General features: G+C 58.1%; 1 protein-coding gene across 1 annotated transcript; it reads left to right on the top strand.

Moving 5' to 3' along the window:
- The first annotated feature begins 3,404 nt into the window (after positions 1-3,404).
- BHLHE40 (basic helix-loop-helix family member e40) lies at positions 3,405-7,602 on the top strand. The gene is made up of 5 exons (XM_064156148.1): positions 3,405-3,807; positions 3,939-4,008; positions 4,342-4,449; positions 5,122-5,245; positions 6,369-7,602. Exons 1-5 carry the CDS (start codon positions 3,728-3,730, stop codon positions 7,226-7,228), a joined length of 1,242 nt encoding a protein of 413 aa, XP_064012218.1. The 5' UTR covers positions 3,405-3,727; the 3' UTR covers positions 7,229-7,602.
- Positions 7,603-17,002: the final 9,400 nt, after the last annotated feature.

Raw genomic sequence — 17,002 nt, 5'->3', positions numbered from 1 at the left:
TGAAGGTGAGCACACCCTGCTCTCCCAGGCACAGTTAGGCTCCCATGGGCATTTTCCCTTCTCAAAAGTAATGGCTACTAGTTAATTATGGCTAGAGATTTAATTGCAGAGGCCTCAAGGCTGTCCACCAGCTGCTGAGGCCCAACCATGGCTGTGCAGCACCTCCAGCACGGTGCAACCTCAGCACCCAGGCAGGGCCAAGCCGTGGCTGTTCTTTCACCTCCGGTGCCAGTAACCTGACCCGGGAGTGCTGGAAATGAGCAAGAGGGAGAGTCAGGGGGTTGGTGACAGGCCACAGGCACATGCTTGGCCTTCATGGATATATTAAGTAAGAGACATTTTAAACCCAAACCACCCTCAGTAACCTTATCGTGAGCTCCAGTCCACAGCCCAGCTGTTAGCTCCCAGCGCTGCCCACGGAGGCTGCCAGCAGACAGTTGGGGCAGGGGATTTTTGGAGTATTTCCCTCCCAAATTGCTGTGGTTGAGACAAGTCCTAGGGAAGGTGCAGATCCTGGAGATCATCCCACCTTCAGCACATCTCCCGAGCTTGGAGCATGCCTGTGAACAACTGCAACCCCCCTCGGAGAGGAGCTGCTGCTGCCCTGTGCCTCTCAGCCCTTCCAGAGCAGATCTGCTGCTGCCCGACCAAACAAAGCCTTTTGGAACGCTTCTGGCTCCTGCCTTTAGGTCCTGAAGGAGCCCTCCCCGTAGAAATAATGCAGCAAACAACCTGGAGAAGGCAAATTGGTGATTGCATCAGCCCCAGCTCCTGAAAACCGATCTGCAGGAAAACGTAACTCAACTCTCCAGCAATCTCGCTCCATGCCCAGGAATGTCACAACTTCACTCAGATCCTCTTTTTAGGGGGGGACTCCTAAATCCTTGGCAACATCTCTTAAGGTCATGAGTAAAGCCAGATATGGAGAATTGTTTGGCAAGCAGGAGAAGAGTAAAAAGGCTAAATAATTGGGGATTACCTCTGCCCCTGCTGTGGAGCTCACCACCCACGGCAGGAATGTACCCAGTCTCCGACAGAGCACGCAGCAGGCAGGCAGCTGTTGGGCATGAAGGTGGCCACGTACACCCCTGAGCTTCAAGCACAGAGCAGGTTGCCCCCAAACCTCGTTTTTTATTAGCCATCAGCCACAGCAAGCACAGATCGTTTCTGGAGCCTTGGGCAGAGCAGCAGTGGTGGGGCACTGAAAGCTGGACAGGGTTTATCTTCTCACCCTTTGTCTGGAAGAGAGCAGCCCTGGGTCTCCCGGGTAGAGAGAGGATGACCCACATCATCCACAGCCTGTCACTTGTGCTGGTTGCTTTCTCCTGACCTGCAAGAAGGGACAAACACTTCACATCTTTTCTTTTTTGTTTGTTTTTGAGGGGGGGTGATTTGTCCAGTGCCTGAACAAAGGCTCAGCTTTGAGAAGCCCCTTCTGACCCCTACCATTCTGAATCCATGGCCCAGAGCTGTGATCCTGCCCTACACTCGCACCCCATTTTCAGCCCTCCCCTTGGTGCTGGGCTGGGCCTGCAACATCATAGTTGGACTCAATGTTATCTTCAAAGGTCCATTCCAACCTAGAGCTTCCTGTGATTCTATGACAGGAGTCCTTGGAGGCCTCGTTTGCTGGCCCAGACTGTGTTGAGTGGGCTAAGAGTGGCACATCTGCTTTTGGGGAACTTCATGTCAGGGCAACAGAGCTCAGAGCAGCACCTGCAGAGCTGCTGCTTGCTCCGTGCATGCAGCTGGCACCTCGTGAAGAGGTTTTGGGGGGTTTTATTGACCTTCCATTTACACCTAGCAGAGCTCTATGGACCTCTGGCTTCCTGGAGGGCTTCTCCTGGTAACTCCACCCGTGGAGATCCTCTTTGCTTTCTCGCCCCCTGCCCTCAGATTCCTCCTGAGGTGGAGCAGCCCAGGACTGTGAGTGGTGAGAGCAGAGGCTCCATGCCGCAGCTCTGCTGCTCCCTTATCTCAGCCCTGCTCTTTATCTGCTGAGCTTGCCTCCACTTGTTGAGCATTCAGCAGGGAGAATGACCAGAGCCTTTCCTGCAGCAGAGGAGGTTTGCTTTGGCAGGTACACGCAGCTCTAATCACGCTCAGCATTGGGCAACAGCTGGCACCCAAGGGCTGCAGATGCTCTGCGATGCATGAAGCTTCCTCAGCCTCTCAGCATTCAACTACAGACAGGTTTTGGTGACTCTCCCTTATTCCGCCCCCCCCCCCCCCCCCCTTTCCAAAGCCCTGGATCTGCAGATTTAATTGGAGTCTGTGTGTATGGCTCCGTTGGTTTTCAGTCCATGCAATCGTAGCACTGTTTGGGTTGGAAAAGCCCCCCAAGATCACCCAGTCCAACTGTCAATCCAAGACCAGCACAACCACCAAACCATGTCCCCAAGTGCCATGGCCACACCCTTCTTGAACACCTCCAAGGATGGGGACTCCACCACCTCCCTGGGCAGCCTGTGCCAATCCCTGACCAGAGCAAACAAATTTTTCCTCATCTCCAATCTAACCCTGCCCTGGCAGGCTCACTGGGTAAGGAGATGGGCAGCACACAGAGCCTCCACCAGCCCAGCTGTGCTGGTAAAAGCCTTTTGGCACCCAGGGCACCATTCTAAGGCTGGAGCTGCACCACTTCTTCACTGAGGAGGTTGCTGGCACAAGCTCCCCATGGCAGTGGCTGCGGCACCGAGCCTGGCAGAGCTGAAGGAGCGTCTGGAGGATGCTCTTAGCCATATGGGTTGGTGTTAGACAGTCCTGCCAGGAGCAAGGCATTGGGCTCCCATCAGTCTTATGGATCCTTCCAGCTGGAAATACTCCCCTAATGATTCCCCTAGTGTGCCTAATACTGTGTCCCCTTCCCTGGGGACACCAGGACCATGCCACATGGGGGGAAGAGGCAGGGGGCAAGAGGATCCTGCTGGGGCACATGTGCTGGGGGCAGCACCCCCCACGAGCCCAGCCCGAGATGGCCATGCAGGTGGACACCCTCCAACCCCATCCCTGCTACCGGGGCTGCCCTGTCGGCCCCAGTTCTGTCCCGTGTCCCATTGGGACACGCACGCAGGACGACACACACGCCACGCACCCCCGATTCCCTTCGGCACCGAGGGAGCCCAAATCCCACCGGGACACACGCACAGAAGACACCCCCGTCCCGTTCCCTGCGCTGCCGGGCGATGGCCGCCGATCCCAGCCCAGCCGCGCAGTCACCCCACCTCCCCCCGGCCACGCCGCAGCGGGGACAGCCCCGCCGAGCCCAGCCCCTGCCGGGGCGCCCGGGGCCGGCTCCGCCTCTGCCTCCCCGGGCACGTTGCGCGGCGGCGGCGGCGCTGGCGACACGTGAGGCTCATGTGATGGCGGGGCCGGGAGGGCGGGCGGCAGCGGCAGGAGGAGGAGAAGGGGAAGGGGGGGCCCGTCCCGTCCCGCCCCGGCGGCCGCCAGACGTGCCGGCAGTCACAGGGTAGCGCACGTCGCTCCCGTCCACCCACTCGCCCGCATTTAACCCGGCCCGCCGCCGCCCGCCGCTCCTCAGCCCGCCCGGCGCGGACGCGGAATGAGCAGCCCACCTTGAGCCAGCCCAGCCGGGAACTAAAAACCCAGCCCCGCCGACCGCCGCCGAGCACCCGACCGGCACCGGGCTCCCCGTTTCGGCTTCTTTCAGCGTTCTGCAGACCTCCTCCCCCCCTCCCCCCTCCCGCCCCCCTTCAGCCCCACCGCCATGGAGCGGATCCCCAGCGCGCAGCCCCCGCCCGGCTGCCTGGGCAAGCTGCCGGCCCTGGAGAGCGGCGATGTGCCGGGGTAAGCGGCGGGGAGAGACGGCAGCGGGCATCGGGAGGTGGGCAGTGTGGAGGGGGAAAAGGAGGAGTGTCCTCCCTCTGCGACCCCCGGGGGACAAGGAGTAATTGGGTACTTTGGTGTCGCCCGTGCAGGCTGGACTTCGCGCACATGTACCAAGTGTACAAGCCCAGGAGGGGCTTAAAGAGGAGCGACGATAATAAGGTAAATTGATGGGGGGGATGGAGAGAAGTCGGGGCGGGGGGGGAGTAGTGCGAGGCTGCCCTCTCTGGGAATGGAAAGTTTTCCCGGTGGAGGTGCTCCCAGCGTCTGGGGCTGGGATGGGGGAGCAGGTCCGCGGTGGAGGTGCTGGGAATGGGGGGAACGAATCCCCGGGGCTGAGGAGAGGGAGTACAGAGATGGGGAGGAAGCGGAGACGGATAGCGGGGGACGCGGAGATTGGAAGTGTGGACACGGGGAGACTCGGACGCGGGGAGATTGGGGGACCCAGGGACAGCGCTGGCCGCGGAGCGCTGACCGCTGCCGCTGGCTTTGCAGGAGACCTACAAGTTGCCCCACAGGCTGATAGAGAAGAAGAGGCGAGACCGGATCAACGAGTGCATCGCCCAGCTGAAGGACCTGCTGCCCGAGCACCTCAAGCTGACGGTAGGTTGATTTTTTTTTGGCAGGGGTGGGTTGCGCGGCGCCGGGGATCCCGGTGGGGATGGAGCTGGCACCGTTGGGCACAAGCAGCCACGGTGCCTCCGTGGCTGGGGCTTTGCAGAGTCACAGGACTCTGTCCCTGCCATTTCAGCAGGAATGTGAGGCTTTGTGATTATTTTGGGGGGAGGTGTGTGTGTATGGGGGGGTGTTTTCTGCCTTTTCATTTCCCTTCACCCTTGCATCCCATGCCCCATGGTGGCTGCATCCACCGTAAGGGCATCCCAAACTTTCCCAGGAGTGAGAGTCCTCCAGTGGCTTGCTGAGCTGCTGGGTTCCTCCTTGCCTTCCCCCATCACCCGCTGAGGGGGGACGCCCCCCTCCCGATCTGGATTGCCCTGGGCTAAGGTCACGATGGCAGCAGCAGAGATAAATAAAACACTGTGTGAGCTGTGTGGCTGCTCTGCAAATACCCAGAGGAGCTCCTGGCAGAAGCTGCTTTTTCACTCTTTTTTATGGGATATTGACATTTATGGTCCGGTGCTGGTCAGGATCAAGGCTCTGCCTTTCAGCCTCTCTCCAAACCACATCGTTCCTTCTGCTGTCACCCAGAAAAACCATTGGCAGCCCTGCCAAGCTGCTACGCAGCAGACGCCAACCTGTCCCCTTGGCTTTCAGACTTTAGGTCACCTGGAGAAAGCCGTGGTCCTGGAGCTCACCTTGAAGCACGTGAAGGCCCTGACCAACCTGATCGAGCAGCAGCAGCAGAAGATCCTGGCGCTGCAGAGCGGGCTGCAGGCAGGTGAGTGCCCGGCCGGCGGTGCGTGGGCAGTGGCGTGCGCGGGGGGACCCTCCCCGGCAGCCGGCAGACGCGGGTGTGACACCCCGGGAGGGAGGAGGCAGCAGTTCCTGCCCGCCGCCGCCGCCGGCTGCCCGCTGCCGGCAAAGCCTTGTGCAGCGCCTGTGCAGCCCAGCGGGATTCGTAAGCGGGTTTGCTTCTGGGGGTGCTCCCGAAAGCTCATTCAAACCTGTCAGCAGCTTTAGGATCGGTTTGCTTGGGTTTGGGTTTTTGTGTTTGTTTGGGGTTTTCTTCTTCTTTTCTGGTCTGAAAAGAGCTCCGGATCTGCTTCTGCTGCACACCTTGGTTAGGTCTCTTTCTAAAGCAGGCAGTGTGTGTTCTGCAAGGCAAAGAGGGCACCCGGTGTGGCAGCTCCTCACGCTTCAGATGCACTTCCTCCTCCTCCTCCTCCTCCTCCCTTCACATGTGGCACTCACGTGAAGCTGATAAAGTAAAATTTAGAGTGTTGGGTTTTTTTTTTTTCTGAGGAGGTTTCCACTGCTCTGACAGCCACAGGGAGTGCAAGAGAGCTTGAAGCTAAAGCAGAAACCACCCGGGGCTGGCAGAGCTGCTGGCGGGCAGACGTGCTCCGGGAGCTCTGCCTGGAGGTTGAAGGGCGAGGTGCGCCCAGCCTTCCCCGGGGTGGTTCCCAGAGAAGGCACCAGCCTGACTCACCCCTTTGCTCCCTGCTTCAGCACCTGTTGGAGCCCATGCAGCAAAGACAGGACTGAAAGAGAAAGGTCATTAAAGCAGGCAGGGGGATGCTGAGCTGGGCTCATGCAGCAGCGTGGGGAACACCTCCCCAGGGCAGCAGTGGATTCCTCTCTGCTGGTCAGTTTGAGCGCTCATCCTGACGGGGGGCCGGGGGCAGCTCATTGCAGCTCCACTCTCACCTAGCAGGGTTGGATCAGATGGCCCTCAGGGGCCTCGTCCAACTGGGCATGCTGTGGCCTGCCGGGTTCGGGTGGACCACCGAGTTCAGCCGGGCGGAGCTGCGCTCTGTGCCTCCGTCGGGCCCCGGGCGCCGGTAGCGGAACCATTTAGCACCTCGTTAATGTTTAATTTCTGCCTGTTAATGTTTCCTCAGGTGACCTGTCGTCCAGAAGCCTCGACTCCAGCCAGGAAATGTTTCGATCCGGCTTCCAGATGTGCGCCAAGGAGATGCTGCAGTACCTGGCGAAGCACGAGAACGGCAAGGACCTGAAGCCCTCGCAGCTGGTCAGCCACCTGCACCGCATGGCCTCCGAGGTGCTGCAGGGCGGGGCGGCCCGCAAGGCCGGGGACCTGCCCCCCAAAATGGGGGACCTGAAGGAGAAGGCTGTCTCCCTGGGCAAGGCGGCGGAGGGCCACGGGAAGAACTGCGTGCCCGTGATCCAGAGGACGTTCGCTCACTCCAGCGGGGAGCAGAGCGGCAGCGACACGGACACGGACAGCGGCTACGGCGGCGAGCTGGAGAAGGGCGACGCCAAGGCCGAGCAGCCCTACTTCAGAAAGGACTCGGAGCTCAAGTACGCCGTGCAGGAGAGGATCGGCTCCATAAAGCAAGAGACTGAGGATCCGCCAGCCAAGCGCAGCAGGCTGGAGTCTCCGGAGGACGAGGGCCCTTTCGGCAGCGACATGATGGCTTCTGCCGGCGGCTTCCTGGGCCCCCACGCTCACCAGCCCCCCCTCTGCCTGCCTTTCTACCTGATCCCGCCGTCCGCCACAGCCTACCTGCCCATGCTGGAGAAGTGCTGGTACCCAGCCTCCGTCCCCGTCTTGTACCCCAGCCTCCCGGCCTCCGCCGCGGCGCTCTCGGGCTTCATGAGCCCCGAGAAGATCTCCCCACCTCTGCTGATGCCCCAGAGACTCCCTTCTCCCGTCCCTGCCCACTCCCCTATCGACTCCTCAGCTCTTCTTCAGGCCCTGAAGCAGATCCCTCCCTTGAACTTGGAAACCAAAGACTGAGCTCAGTGTGGTGATTTCTCATCTGGCTTTTTTTCCCTGGTTCTTTGTTTTTGGTTTTTTTTTTGGGAGGGCGTTGCTGATTTTTGGTTTGTTTTGGGGTTTGGCTTTGGTTCTCTTTTGTTGTTTGTTTCTTTCACTTTCCAAATTGGCTGGACAGAGGTGTGGGGATAAGGTTCGCTGCACATAGGAAGCTAAGTCCCCTTTTTCTCCCCGACTTGTCAGGCAGCCTGGAGGAGGATGAAGGATGCAGCCAGGTCAAACGATTCAGAACTGGCTCCAAAAGGATTAAAAAAGCCCCACCAACAAAAGAAGGGGTTTGTGCTTTTCCCTCCTTCCCTCCCTGCATCTGCAGCACAGCAGTTGACTCCCTCAGCTGTGACTTAACGTTGCAAAGCTGTGAAAAGAGGAAAAAGAGAACTATTGCAGGAGGCAGACTGGGTGGCTTTAGGCTCTGTGAGCAGAACCACAAGCCGTGGTACTCCTCCCAGAGGCTCCTCGGGCAGCGCGGGGCGAGCCGAACCCATTCCCTGCCGCGCTGCGCTGCTGGTGGTGGCCGTGCCCCCGGCGGTCACTGCTGGGTCATGCAGAGTAGACTTGAGCCGGGTTCCTCTCCACACCTCTGCTGATACAGATCCCTCTGGTTTGTAAGAACTAACCCCTGGGTGCTGCTTGGAAGCTTCTCCTGGCCCACAGCTAATCAAGAAATTAACACGCGCCCCTTCCTGTAACCTGAGCTGCTGCTTTGGGCAGGGTTAAGAGGGGAGAAAGTATCCTGAGGATCACTTTGCTTGTTGCACCTGACTCCAGGCCTCTCTCTCGCCCTCTCTCCCTGCTGCTGCTGTACAGTTTAGCCAGGCCCAGTTTGCTGCACATCCAGAATGGTTTTCCCAGCGCCCGCGGCAGGGCGAGCGGAGAGCCTCACACACGAGGGAGCGATGGGGGCACCCCCGGGCCAGCCCAGGGTGCCCTTTGCCAGTGCCTTCCTGAGAATGGCAGGGCTGGGATCATCCCAGTCACATCCCAGCGGGGGCTGAGTGGCTTCAATCCCTTCGTCCCCCCCAGGCCCACGTGGCTGTAGCAGAGGAGGAAGAGGGTTGGGGAGGTGACGCTTGGCCCCTTAAAGCACGAGGGCCTTTCTCCGCGGGGGAGCATCGCCTCCAGGTTGGCTTTGGCTCAGCCAAACCCCAACTCCACAGCAAGAGGAGGGCAGTGTGGGGTTGGATTTCTTTCTCTTTCCTGGTTTGGAGAACTCATGTCCAGGAGAACCTCCTCGTGTGGCCCTTCCATTGCACCAGCTCCTGAGATGCACTATGCTCGATGGCAGGTTGTGTTGGGACGTTTCTCTGTTGGGGGTTTGGGTTGGGATTTGGGGGGGTTGGTTTGTTTCTTTTTGGTTTTGTTTTGGGGGGGTTTTGTTTGGGTTTTTTTTTTTTTTGTTGTTGTTGTTTGTTTTCCTTTGGGTTGTTTTTTTTTTGCTCTACAGTTGTTGCCTTTATTTGTAAAATCCTGTTATAAATATATATATTATATAAATATATATTAAGAGGTAAAATGTCTATTATTTGTATAACTACTTGAGCATAAAGAAGTGAGAGCTCTGAATGTATTCCTGTTTCTGGGTTGTCTTTATTATTATTATTAATAATAACAATTTTTTTTTTTGGTGGTTGTTTTGGAAGAGAAGAATCTTTTGGGGTTGTTTATTTTTTTTCTCTTGGGAGAGGTACAGTGTTTATATTTTGGAGCCTTCTTCAAGGTGGGAGATAATTGTACATATTTTTATCTCGAGTCGATGTTCAGTAGTTGTTTTAAGAGGACTTAATAAAACGATTCTTTTCCTGTGGAAGGTGAGGGTTTGCCTCCTGTGCTTCTAGATGCTCGAGCAGGGCTCTGTCGTGCACCTGCTGGTGAGCAGAGCTGTGCCAGCCCTGCCCAAAGCCACCTCAGGCTCTCCCTTACCCCTGTCCCCAGGGACAGTTATTTGAGCTCCCTTGGCACCTTCAGGGATTTTTCTCCTTCCCTGAGCCAAGAGAGGTGCCAGCAGAGCCTGGCTGCCTCTTCTGTTCTCATTTCATTCTGTGCTCCCCTGGGTCTGGCTTTTTGGCTTGTCCACCCCCAGAACCGGACGGGGAGGAGGCAGCCCCTTGCCATGGAGGGCACATCTCTGCAGGCTTTGCCCACCACCTACTCGACCCGGAGGAGGCAGCCCCTTGCCATGGAGGGCACATCTCCGCAGGCTTTGCCCACCACCTGCAGGTAAGATGGGCTTTTGCAGGCCTCCCTTGGGAAAGCCCTGCTTGCCTCCACGGTGGCAATGTTGGGCTGGGAGGGAAGGCCACCACTCTGCCAGGCATGAACCCATGCCACCCCCCTGCACGCCCTGGCGTGCTGCTTTGCTGCTTCTCCCGTGCTCTCCCCTGGCTGCTCTGCTGGTTTGGGCCTTAGAAAGCAGTGCTGCAGGTGGTGGTGAGCAGCCTCTGGTGCCTCCAGTCCTGCCTCTGGGCTCAGTGCAGTATTGTAGACTTCTGACCGTGGCTTGTGCCTGCCTCTCCAGCAACACCACCTGAGTTTTGGCCTGTGTGCAAGTAGAGAGGACTCCAAACCCCTCTCCAAAAGCCAAAGGTGGGCTGTGAGGGATGGGTGGGAGGAGTTGGTTTGCCAGCAGTGGATGGGGCTGGGGTGCTTCTGAAGGGTGTTGCAGACGTTCACAGTGGGGGTGAATCACAAAGCATAGCGACTGGGCCTGGGCTGCAGCACCTCTAGCAGCAGGCCAGAGCAGAAGCAGGTACCCAGGGGCTGCTGCTGGACCACAGCTCAAAGCCATCTTAGATGATGTAAAGCTAGAAGGAAGCCTGCAAGGCTGCTGGTATTAGAGTGATGGAATCATTAGGGCTGGGAAAGACCTCTAAGCTCATCGAGCCCTCCTGACGTGTCTCTTGTGTTTGTTTTAATTAGGGCTAAATATTGATCTTGCTGAAGATGGCTCAGAGTAACCCCACTTTGGGGACAGCAGCTGGTGCTCGGCGCGGCAGCGTTCAAAGCCTCTTTAAGGGCTGGGTCCTGGCTGCATTCCACTCCTCCCTCTCCTCTTCCCTGTCCATCTCCTGCCCCACCTTGTCAGCTGGTGGGGAAGGACCCAGAGGAGCTCCAGATCTGCAGTCAGCGATGGAAAATGCATGTTAAAGGAAAAAACAAGCAACAGAAAAAGGGGAAGGTGGAAGAGGTAAGGTTGGTGGAGGAAGCAAAACTAATTATGGTCTAGGGATTTTCTCTGCTGCCATGGCTCAGTGCCAGCCAGACAGGTGAGTTCTCTGGGCAGGGGCTGGTGGGCCTTGGTCATCCCTGTCTAGCACCCATAGCAGAAATACCCAACCCTTCCCCATACCAGGCTGCACCCACGGGGAATCCCACACAGAATCACAGAAACATCCAGGCTGGCGATGCCCCTCAGGATCACCAAGTCATAGAAGCACAGAATCAACCAGGTTGGAAGAGAGCTCCAGGCTCAGCCAGCCCAACCTAGCACCCAGCCCTGCCCAACCAACCAGACCATGGCACTAAGTGCCCCAGCCAGGCTTGGCTGCAACACCTCCAGGCACAGCCACTCCACCACCTCCCTGGGCAGCCCATTCCAATGCCAATCACTCTCTCTGACAACAACTTCTTAACAACATCCAGCCTAGACCTGCCCTGGCACAGCTTGAGGCTGTGTCCCCTTGTTCTGTTGCTGGTTGCCTGGCAGCAGAGCCCAACCCCACCTGGCTACAGCCTCCCCTCAGGTAGCTGTAGACAGCAATGAGCTCTGCCCTGAGCCTCCTCTTCTCCAGGCTAAACAAACCTAGAACCCTACTCTACAAGATTCACCTTAAACCACATCCCTGAGCACCACATCCAAGCGACCCTTAAACACATCCAGGGGTGTCCAATCCCAGAGCTGCCCGCACTCTGAGCATCTCCCTGCCTACTGCTGGGGATGCTCCACCGCGATGCCACCGGCGCGGCGGAGCTGGTGAGCTGCACCGCCTGGCAAGCAGCGGAGGGGGCAGCGAGGCGGGCGGGGGAGGAAGGCGCTGGAGGGGGCTGCGCCCCGGCGCGGTGCCAGGCGGTGGCAGCCCGTGGCGCACGGCGCCGCCGGGGTGTGCTGAGTTCCCTGCGCTTGTTTTCATGGTCTCACCCAGCTCTGACCTGCCTCAAATGTTGACACAATGTCACGTTTCCGACTGCAGTCTTTCATGTGCAGCCGGAGGCTAAATACGGCTGCTGGTTCCTGGAAAAAGACGTGCCTGGCACCCTTTCAGCAGAAACCCGATCCCCGAGCAGGCTTGGCACAGCAGCTGAATAACATGGCAATAACTCTTTCGGCAGCGTTTCGACCCATAAATAGGGCTTCCCGAGCGCCTCCTTGGAGGAAGGCAAGGAGGACACCGGCATTTATTAGCATCACTTTTGCTATTAGGGGGTCGGGGTTGAATTCGTTCGATTTCGGTGAAGGAAAAGTAGCGGCAGAGTGGCATGGAAAAGGCAGGTCGGAGGAGGCAGCCCGGGCGGAAGCGGAGCTGCGGAGGCGATGCCGAGGGAGCTTTGGTGCAGATCGCCTCAAAAGGGCAAGAGAAAGGCTCCGGAATCGGTGCAGTGCCTGGGGGCCGCCTGGGAGCCGGCTGGTGGGGGTAGGATGGGAGCCCTCTGCGCGGCAGGGCCTTTCCTCACCCCGCTGAGGACACCCAGACATAATTTTAGCTTTTCACCACCTGTTTGGAAAGCTCCTGGAGCCCAGGCTGGGACTGGAAGCCTTTCGCAGGCATCTACCCCGGGAGCTGCTTATTTGCATTATGCATGGACCAGGGCCTAAAATAAGCTGCAGTGACGCACAGCTTTTTTTTTTGCTGTGATCTTTCTTTCCTTCCTCCTTCCTTCCTTCCTCCCTTTCCTTCCTCTTTCCTTCCTTCCTTTTCTTTCTTTCCTCCTTCCTTTCTTTCCTTTCTTTCTTTCTTTCTTTCTTTCTTTCTTTCTTTCTTTCTTTCTTTCTTTCTTTCTTTCTTTCTTTCTTTCTTCCTTTCTTCCTTTCTTCCTTTCTTCCTTTCTTCCTTTCCCTCCTTCCTTCCTTCCTTCCTTCCTTCCTTCCTTCCTTCCTTCCTTCCTTCCTTCCTTCCTTCCTTCCTTCCTTCCTTCCTTCCTTCCTTCCTTCCTTCCTTCCTTCCTTCCTTCCTTCCTCTCTTTCTTTCTTTCTTTCTTTCTTTCTTTCTTTCTTTCTTTCTTTCTTTCTTTCTTTCTTTCTTTCTTTCTTTCTTTCTTTCTTTCTTTCTTTCTTTCTTTCTTCCTTTCTTTCCTTTCTTTCCTTTCTTCCTTTCTTCCTTTCCCTCCTTCCTTCCTTCCTTCCTTCCTTTCCTTCCTTTCCTTCCTTTCCTTCCTTTCCTTCCTTTCCTTCCTTTCCTTCCTTTCCTTCCTTTCTTTCCTTTCTTTCCTTTCTTTCCTTTCTTTCCTTTCTTTCCTTTCTTTCCTTTCTTTCCTTTCTTTCCTTTCTTTCCTTTCTTTCCTTTCTTTCCTTTCTTTCCCCCTCTCCCTTCCCTCTCTTTTCCAGGACTCCACTTTTCTCACTTTTCTGAACGTGCCCTGACTTTTGAGGACTGTGCAGGGCTAAGCAAGCCCCAGGGCTCCCCGAGCCGCTGCATCAGCAGGTCCATCCCTGCAGACAGGAAGGGGGGGCAAAGCAAGCAAGCCACAACGAGAGGCATTTCTGCCTCCTCCTCCGAAGGGGTGACAGGGGCACGGCAGGGGTGGAAGTGCCCTTTCTGCTCTGCCCTGCCTTTCATCTGCAAAGCGTGTAGCTGCAAGTGCCGCGTGTTTACAAATGCAGGCATTGCAAGATCCCTTGAACTGTGTCCTAGTACAAAAGAGGCTTTGAAACAAGAAACACGTTGTCATGGCATGTTCCAGGCCAGCAGCACCAGACTGAACCAGATAATTGCTGTTTCTGCTTTAGCTGCTTCGCCGTGGAGAAGACAAAAAAAAAGAGGAAAAAAAAGGCAGCAGGTCTCGAGCAAATCTTTTTTATCCTTTTTAGACAGTTGGTGTGATGCTGGGGGTGGAAGGAGAGGGTTGGGAATGCCCGGGGAAGAGGCAGGATGAAAGCAGGCAGTGCAGGGCTGCAGGCAAAATGACTTCTGCTGAGCAGAGGTCTTGTAACCAAAGCCAGCCCAGCCGTGAGGCTGACCCCTGGCTATGTGACACAGGATACTGCTGTTCGGTGACTGGGGCGTGCTGCCGGGGCCAGCGGGCACAGCTCTGACTCCAGCCCAGCTCCATGCCCCAGGGCCAGCAGGCACAGCTCTCACCCCTCCAGCCCAGCTCCACGCCCCGGGGCCAACAGGCACAGCTCTCACCCCTCCAGCCCAGCTCCATGCCCCGGAGCCAGCAGGCACAGCTCTCACCCCTCCAGCCCAGCTCCATGCCCCGGGGCCAGCAGGCACAGCTCTCACCCCTCCAGTCCAGCTCCATGCCCCGGAGCCAGCAGGCACAGCTCTCCCCCCTCCAGCTCAGCTCCACGCCCCGGGGTCAGCAGACACAGCTCTCACCCCTCCAGCCCAGCTCCATGCCCCGGGGCCAGCAGGCACAGCTCTCACCCCTCCAGCCCAGCTCCATGCCCCGGAGCCAGCAGGCACAGCTCTCACCCCTCCAGCCCAGCTCCATGCCCCGGAGCCAGCAGGCACAGCTCTCACCCCTCCAGCCCAGCTCCATGCCCCGGGGCCAGCAGGCACAGCTCTCCCCCCTCCAGCCCAGCTCCATGCCCCGGAGCCAGCAGGCACAGCTCTCACCCCTCCAGCCCAGCTCCATGCCCCGGAGCCAGCAGGCACAGCTCTCACCCCTCCAGCCCAGCTCCATGCCCCGGAGCCAGCAGGCACAGCTCTCCCCCCTCCAGCCCAGCTCCATGCCCCGGAGCCAGCAGGCACAGCTCTCACCCCTCCAGCCCAGCTCCATGCCCCGGGGTCAGCAGGCACAGCTCTCACCCCTCCAGCCCAGCTCCACGCCCCGGGGCCAGCAGGCACAGCTCTCACCCCTCCAGCCCAGCTCCATGCCCCGGAGCCAGCAGGCACAGCTCTCCCCCCTCCAGCCCAGCTCCATGCCCCGGAGCCAGCAGGCACAGCTCTCCCCCCTCCAGCCCAGCTCCACACCTTTCCCATTATCCCTCTCCAGGCACTGCATGGAGAAATGGCCAAATAGCTGCTGGTGGCAGCCAGCCAGGTGACAGCTGCTAATTGGCCTCTGTTGAGTGTGTTGGTTGGACTTGATGCTGCCCCTTCTCCACTCAGCAGGGATGTCACCAGAGTGCCAGGACTTTTGGAACATGCTTTGGCAGCTTCACCTGCCAGTTCCCTCCAGAGCCATGGGTGGACCTCATGGGGCTCCGTGGGCTGGTGCAGCTTCAGGGTCTTTAGCTAGCCCTGAACCTGCTCCTCTCTTGCAGTCTGCACATCTCCCTTTTGCCACTCCCCACCCGTGTTTTGTGGAGCTTGGGTGGTTCAGGCAGAGCCCTTGCAGACAACACCGAGGCAAAGCAGCCACTGAGCACCTCAGGCCTCTCCATATTCATCGTGGCCAGGTCCCCATTCTCCTTTAGCAGAGGCCCCAGACCTTCCCCAGACACCTTCTTGTCCCTGAAGAAAACCTCCCCAAGTCCCCTCTATGTCCCTGGCCATGTTCAACTCTCTCTGTGCTTTTGCTCTCCCATCCTCATCCCTGGCTGCTTGGACACCATCTCTGTGGGCTTCCCCCATGGTCTGTTCTTGCTTCCCGTTGCTATCCTCACAGCAGAGGTGCTCCAGCCCTTGGGTCACTTCTCCTGCCAGCCTCGCTGAGGGTCTGCTTTCAGTGTCAGCTAGGAAAGAAAAAAGGCCAGGAGGGAGAGCCTGCCTTGGGAGGGCTGAGGAGTATGCAGAGCCCCTGGAACATTCCTTCTCCTCCTCACAGGCTGTGCATGGAGCTGGCATTTGCACTTTTGCCTGAGGTTGTGCCCAACGCCAGCGTGGGGCTGAGCAGCTTAGGGAAGCTTTAACTCTTATTTCTATTCTGGAAAGCTCAATCATTAATAAGGTTATGGCCACACTTGGGGCCTTTCCCAGAGCTCTCCTCCTGCTGCAGCCAGGCTTTGGAGACCTGCTGGGGGAGTTTCTCTCCAGCCATCAAGTGCTGTGTGGTGTGTGGGGGTGGGGGGAATATTTCAGCCCAGATGGAAGCAGTCACTGATGATTACCTGAGGTGTTAGCAGGTGTCCCTGGGAGGAGCAGCTGAGGGAGTTTTGTCTGGAGAAGGGGGGAGGCTGAGATGAGACCTCGTGGCTCTACAACTCCTTGAAAGGAGGTCTGAGGTAGGTGGGAATTGGTCTCTTCTCATGTGCAACAAGTGACAGGGCTAAAAAGAAATGGCCTCAAGCGGTGCCAGGGCAGATTCAGGTTGGATATTAGGAAAAATCTGTTCCCACAGAAGGTTCTCCGGCACTGGCTCAGGCTGCTCAGGGAGGTGGCAGTCCCCATCCCTGGAGGTGTTTAAAAGACACATGGGGTGGTGCCAAAGGCTGTGGTTTAGTGGCAGTGGTGGGGTTGTGAGCTCCGGGTCAGTAGCTGGACTTGATCTGAGAGGTCTCTTCCAACCTTGTCACTCCTACAGTTCATAGAAGCACAGAATCAGCCAGGTTGGAAGAGAGCTCCAGGCTCAGCCAGCCCAGCCTAGCACCCAGCCCTGCCCAACCAACCAGACCATGGCACTAAGTGCCCCAGCCAGCCTTTAATCCACTACCTCAGTGCCCCAGACAGGCTTGGCTGCAACACCTCCAGGGACAGCGACTCCAGTTCTACGGAACGGGTGTGATTGGAGACCAGATGTGACCTATGGGCATAGGTCCTGATGTCTGCTGGCTGCTCGGGGAGCGCTGGGGCTGGCTGAGCTGTTTGCGTGGCCGGCAGCAGGCTGCTGAAAGCACCCAGCTCGCTGCTGGTGCTGCTGCAGGCAGTGAGTGCTGGAAGGGATCCAGATCCCCCTCCTTCCTCGCATGCCTTATCCCATAGGATTAAAGAGGTGCAGGGAGCGGGATTCCTCTCCCTCGGTGAGCTGCACCACTCAGACAGTAGCCCTGGAGCTCCCGGGACAGGAGCCACCCGACCTGCTTCGGGTGCCGGCTGCAGGAGGAGCTGAGAGTTGCTCTCCCCCGCGGTGGCTGCCACAAGCAGGCGAGCAGAGCCAAAACACAGCGCTCGGAAAGGCGCTGCTCTCGGGGGGGCAGGGGGAGCGGGAGGCGCTGGGCAACCTCCTTGGGCATCCCTGCCTGGGTGGTGTGGCCACAAGGCAGGCGGGAGGCAAGGATTCTGTTGTTCGTGGAGTCCAAGCGTTTGACCCCGCTGCAGCCCCGGTCTGCAGACAAGGAAAGGCTGAGCCTGCCTGGGCGGCCTCGGGGGAGGCTCTGGCTGCGTGCGCGCTGGTCAGGAGTCGGCTGGGAGGGGTTTTCTCTGCTGCTTGGTTTCAAACAAGCCTTTGACCTCAAAGCTGTACCGGCTGCTCTAGGGCTGAATTCCCCCTTTGGAGTGGGAGGGCTCCTCGGGGCACCACGGGCAGCTGCAAGCCTGGATCCCACCAGATGCCACCACACACACACGCACACACCCATCCTCTGGGGCCAAGCCTTTGGGTGGAGGATGACTCAAGGCCCCGTGCAGGAAGGGCAGCGGAGGGAGAGGGTGGTAGTGACACCCCCCCAACCCCCCAGCCCAGAGCTGCTGGGGAACT

The sequence above is a fragment of the Pogoniulus pusillus genome, chromosome 16, assembly GCF_015220805.1.
Source record: "Pogoniulus pusillus isolate bPogPus1 chromosome 16, bPogPus1.pri, whole genome shotgun sequence".
NCBI classification, from domain to species: Eukaryota; Metazoa; Chordata; class Aves; order Piciformes; family Lybiidae; genus Pogoniulus; species Pogoniulus pusillus.
The sequence above is the reverse complement of the archived record's forward strand: the minus strand, read 5'-3'. Positions and strand labels throughout refer to the sequence as shown.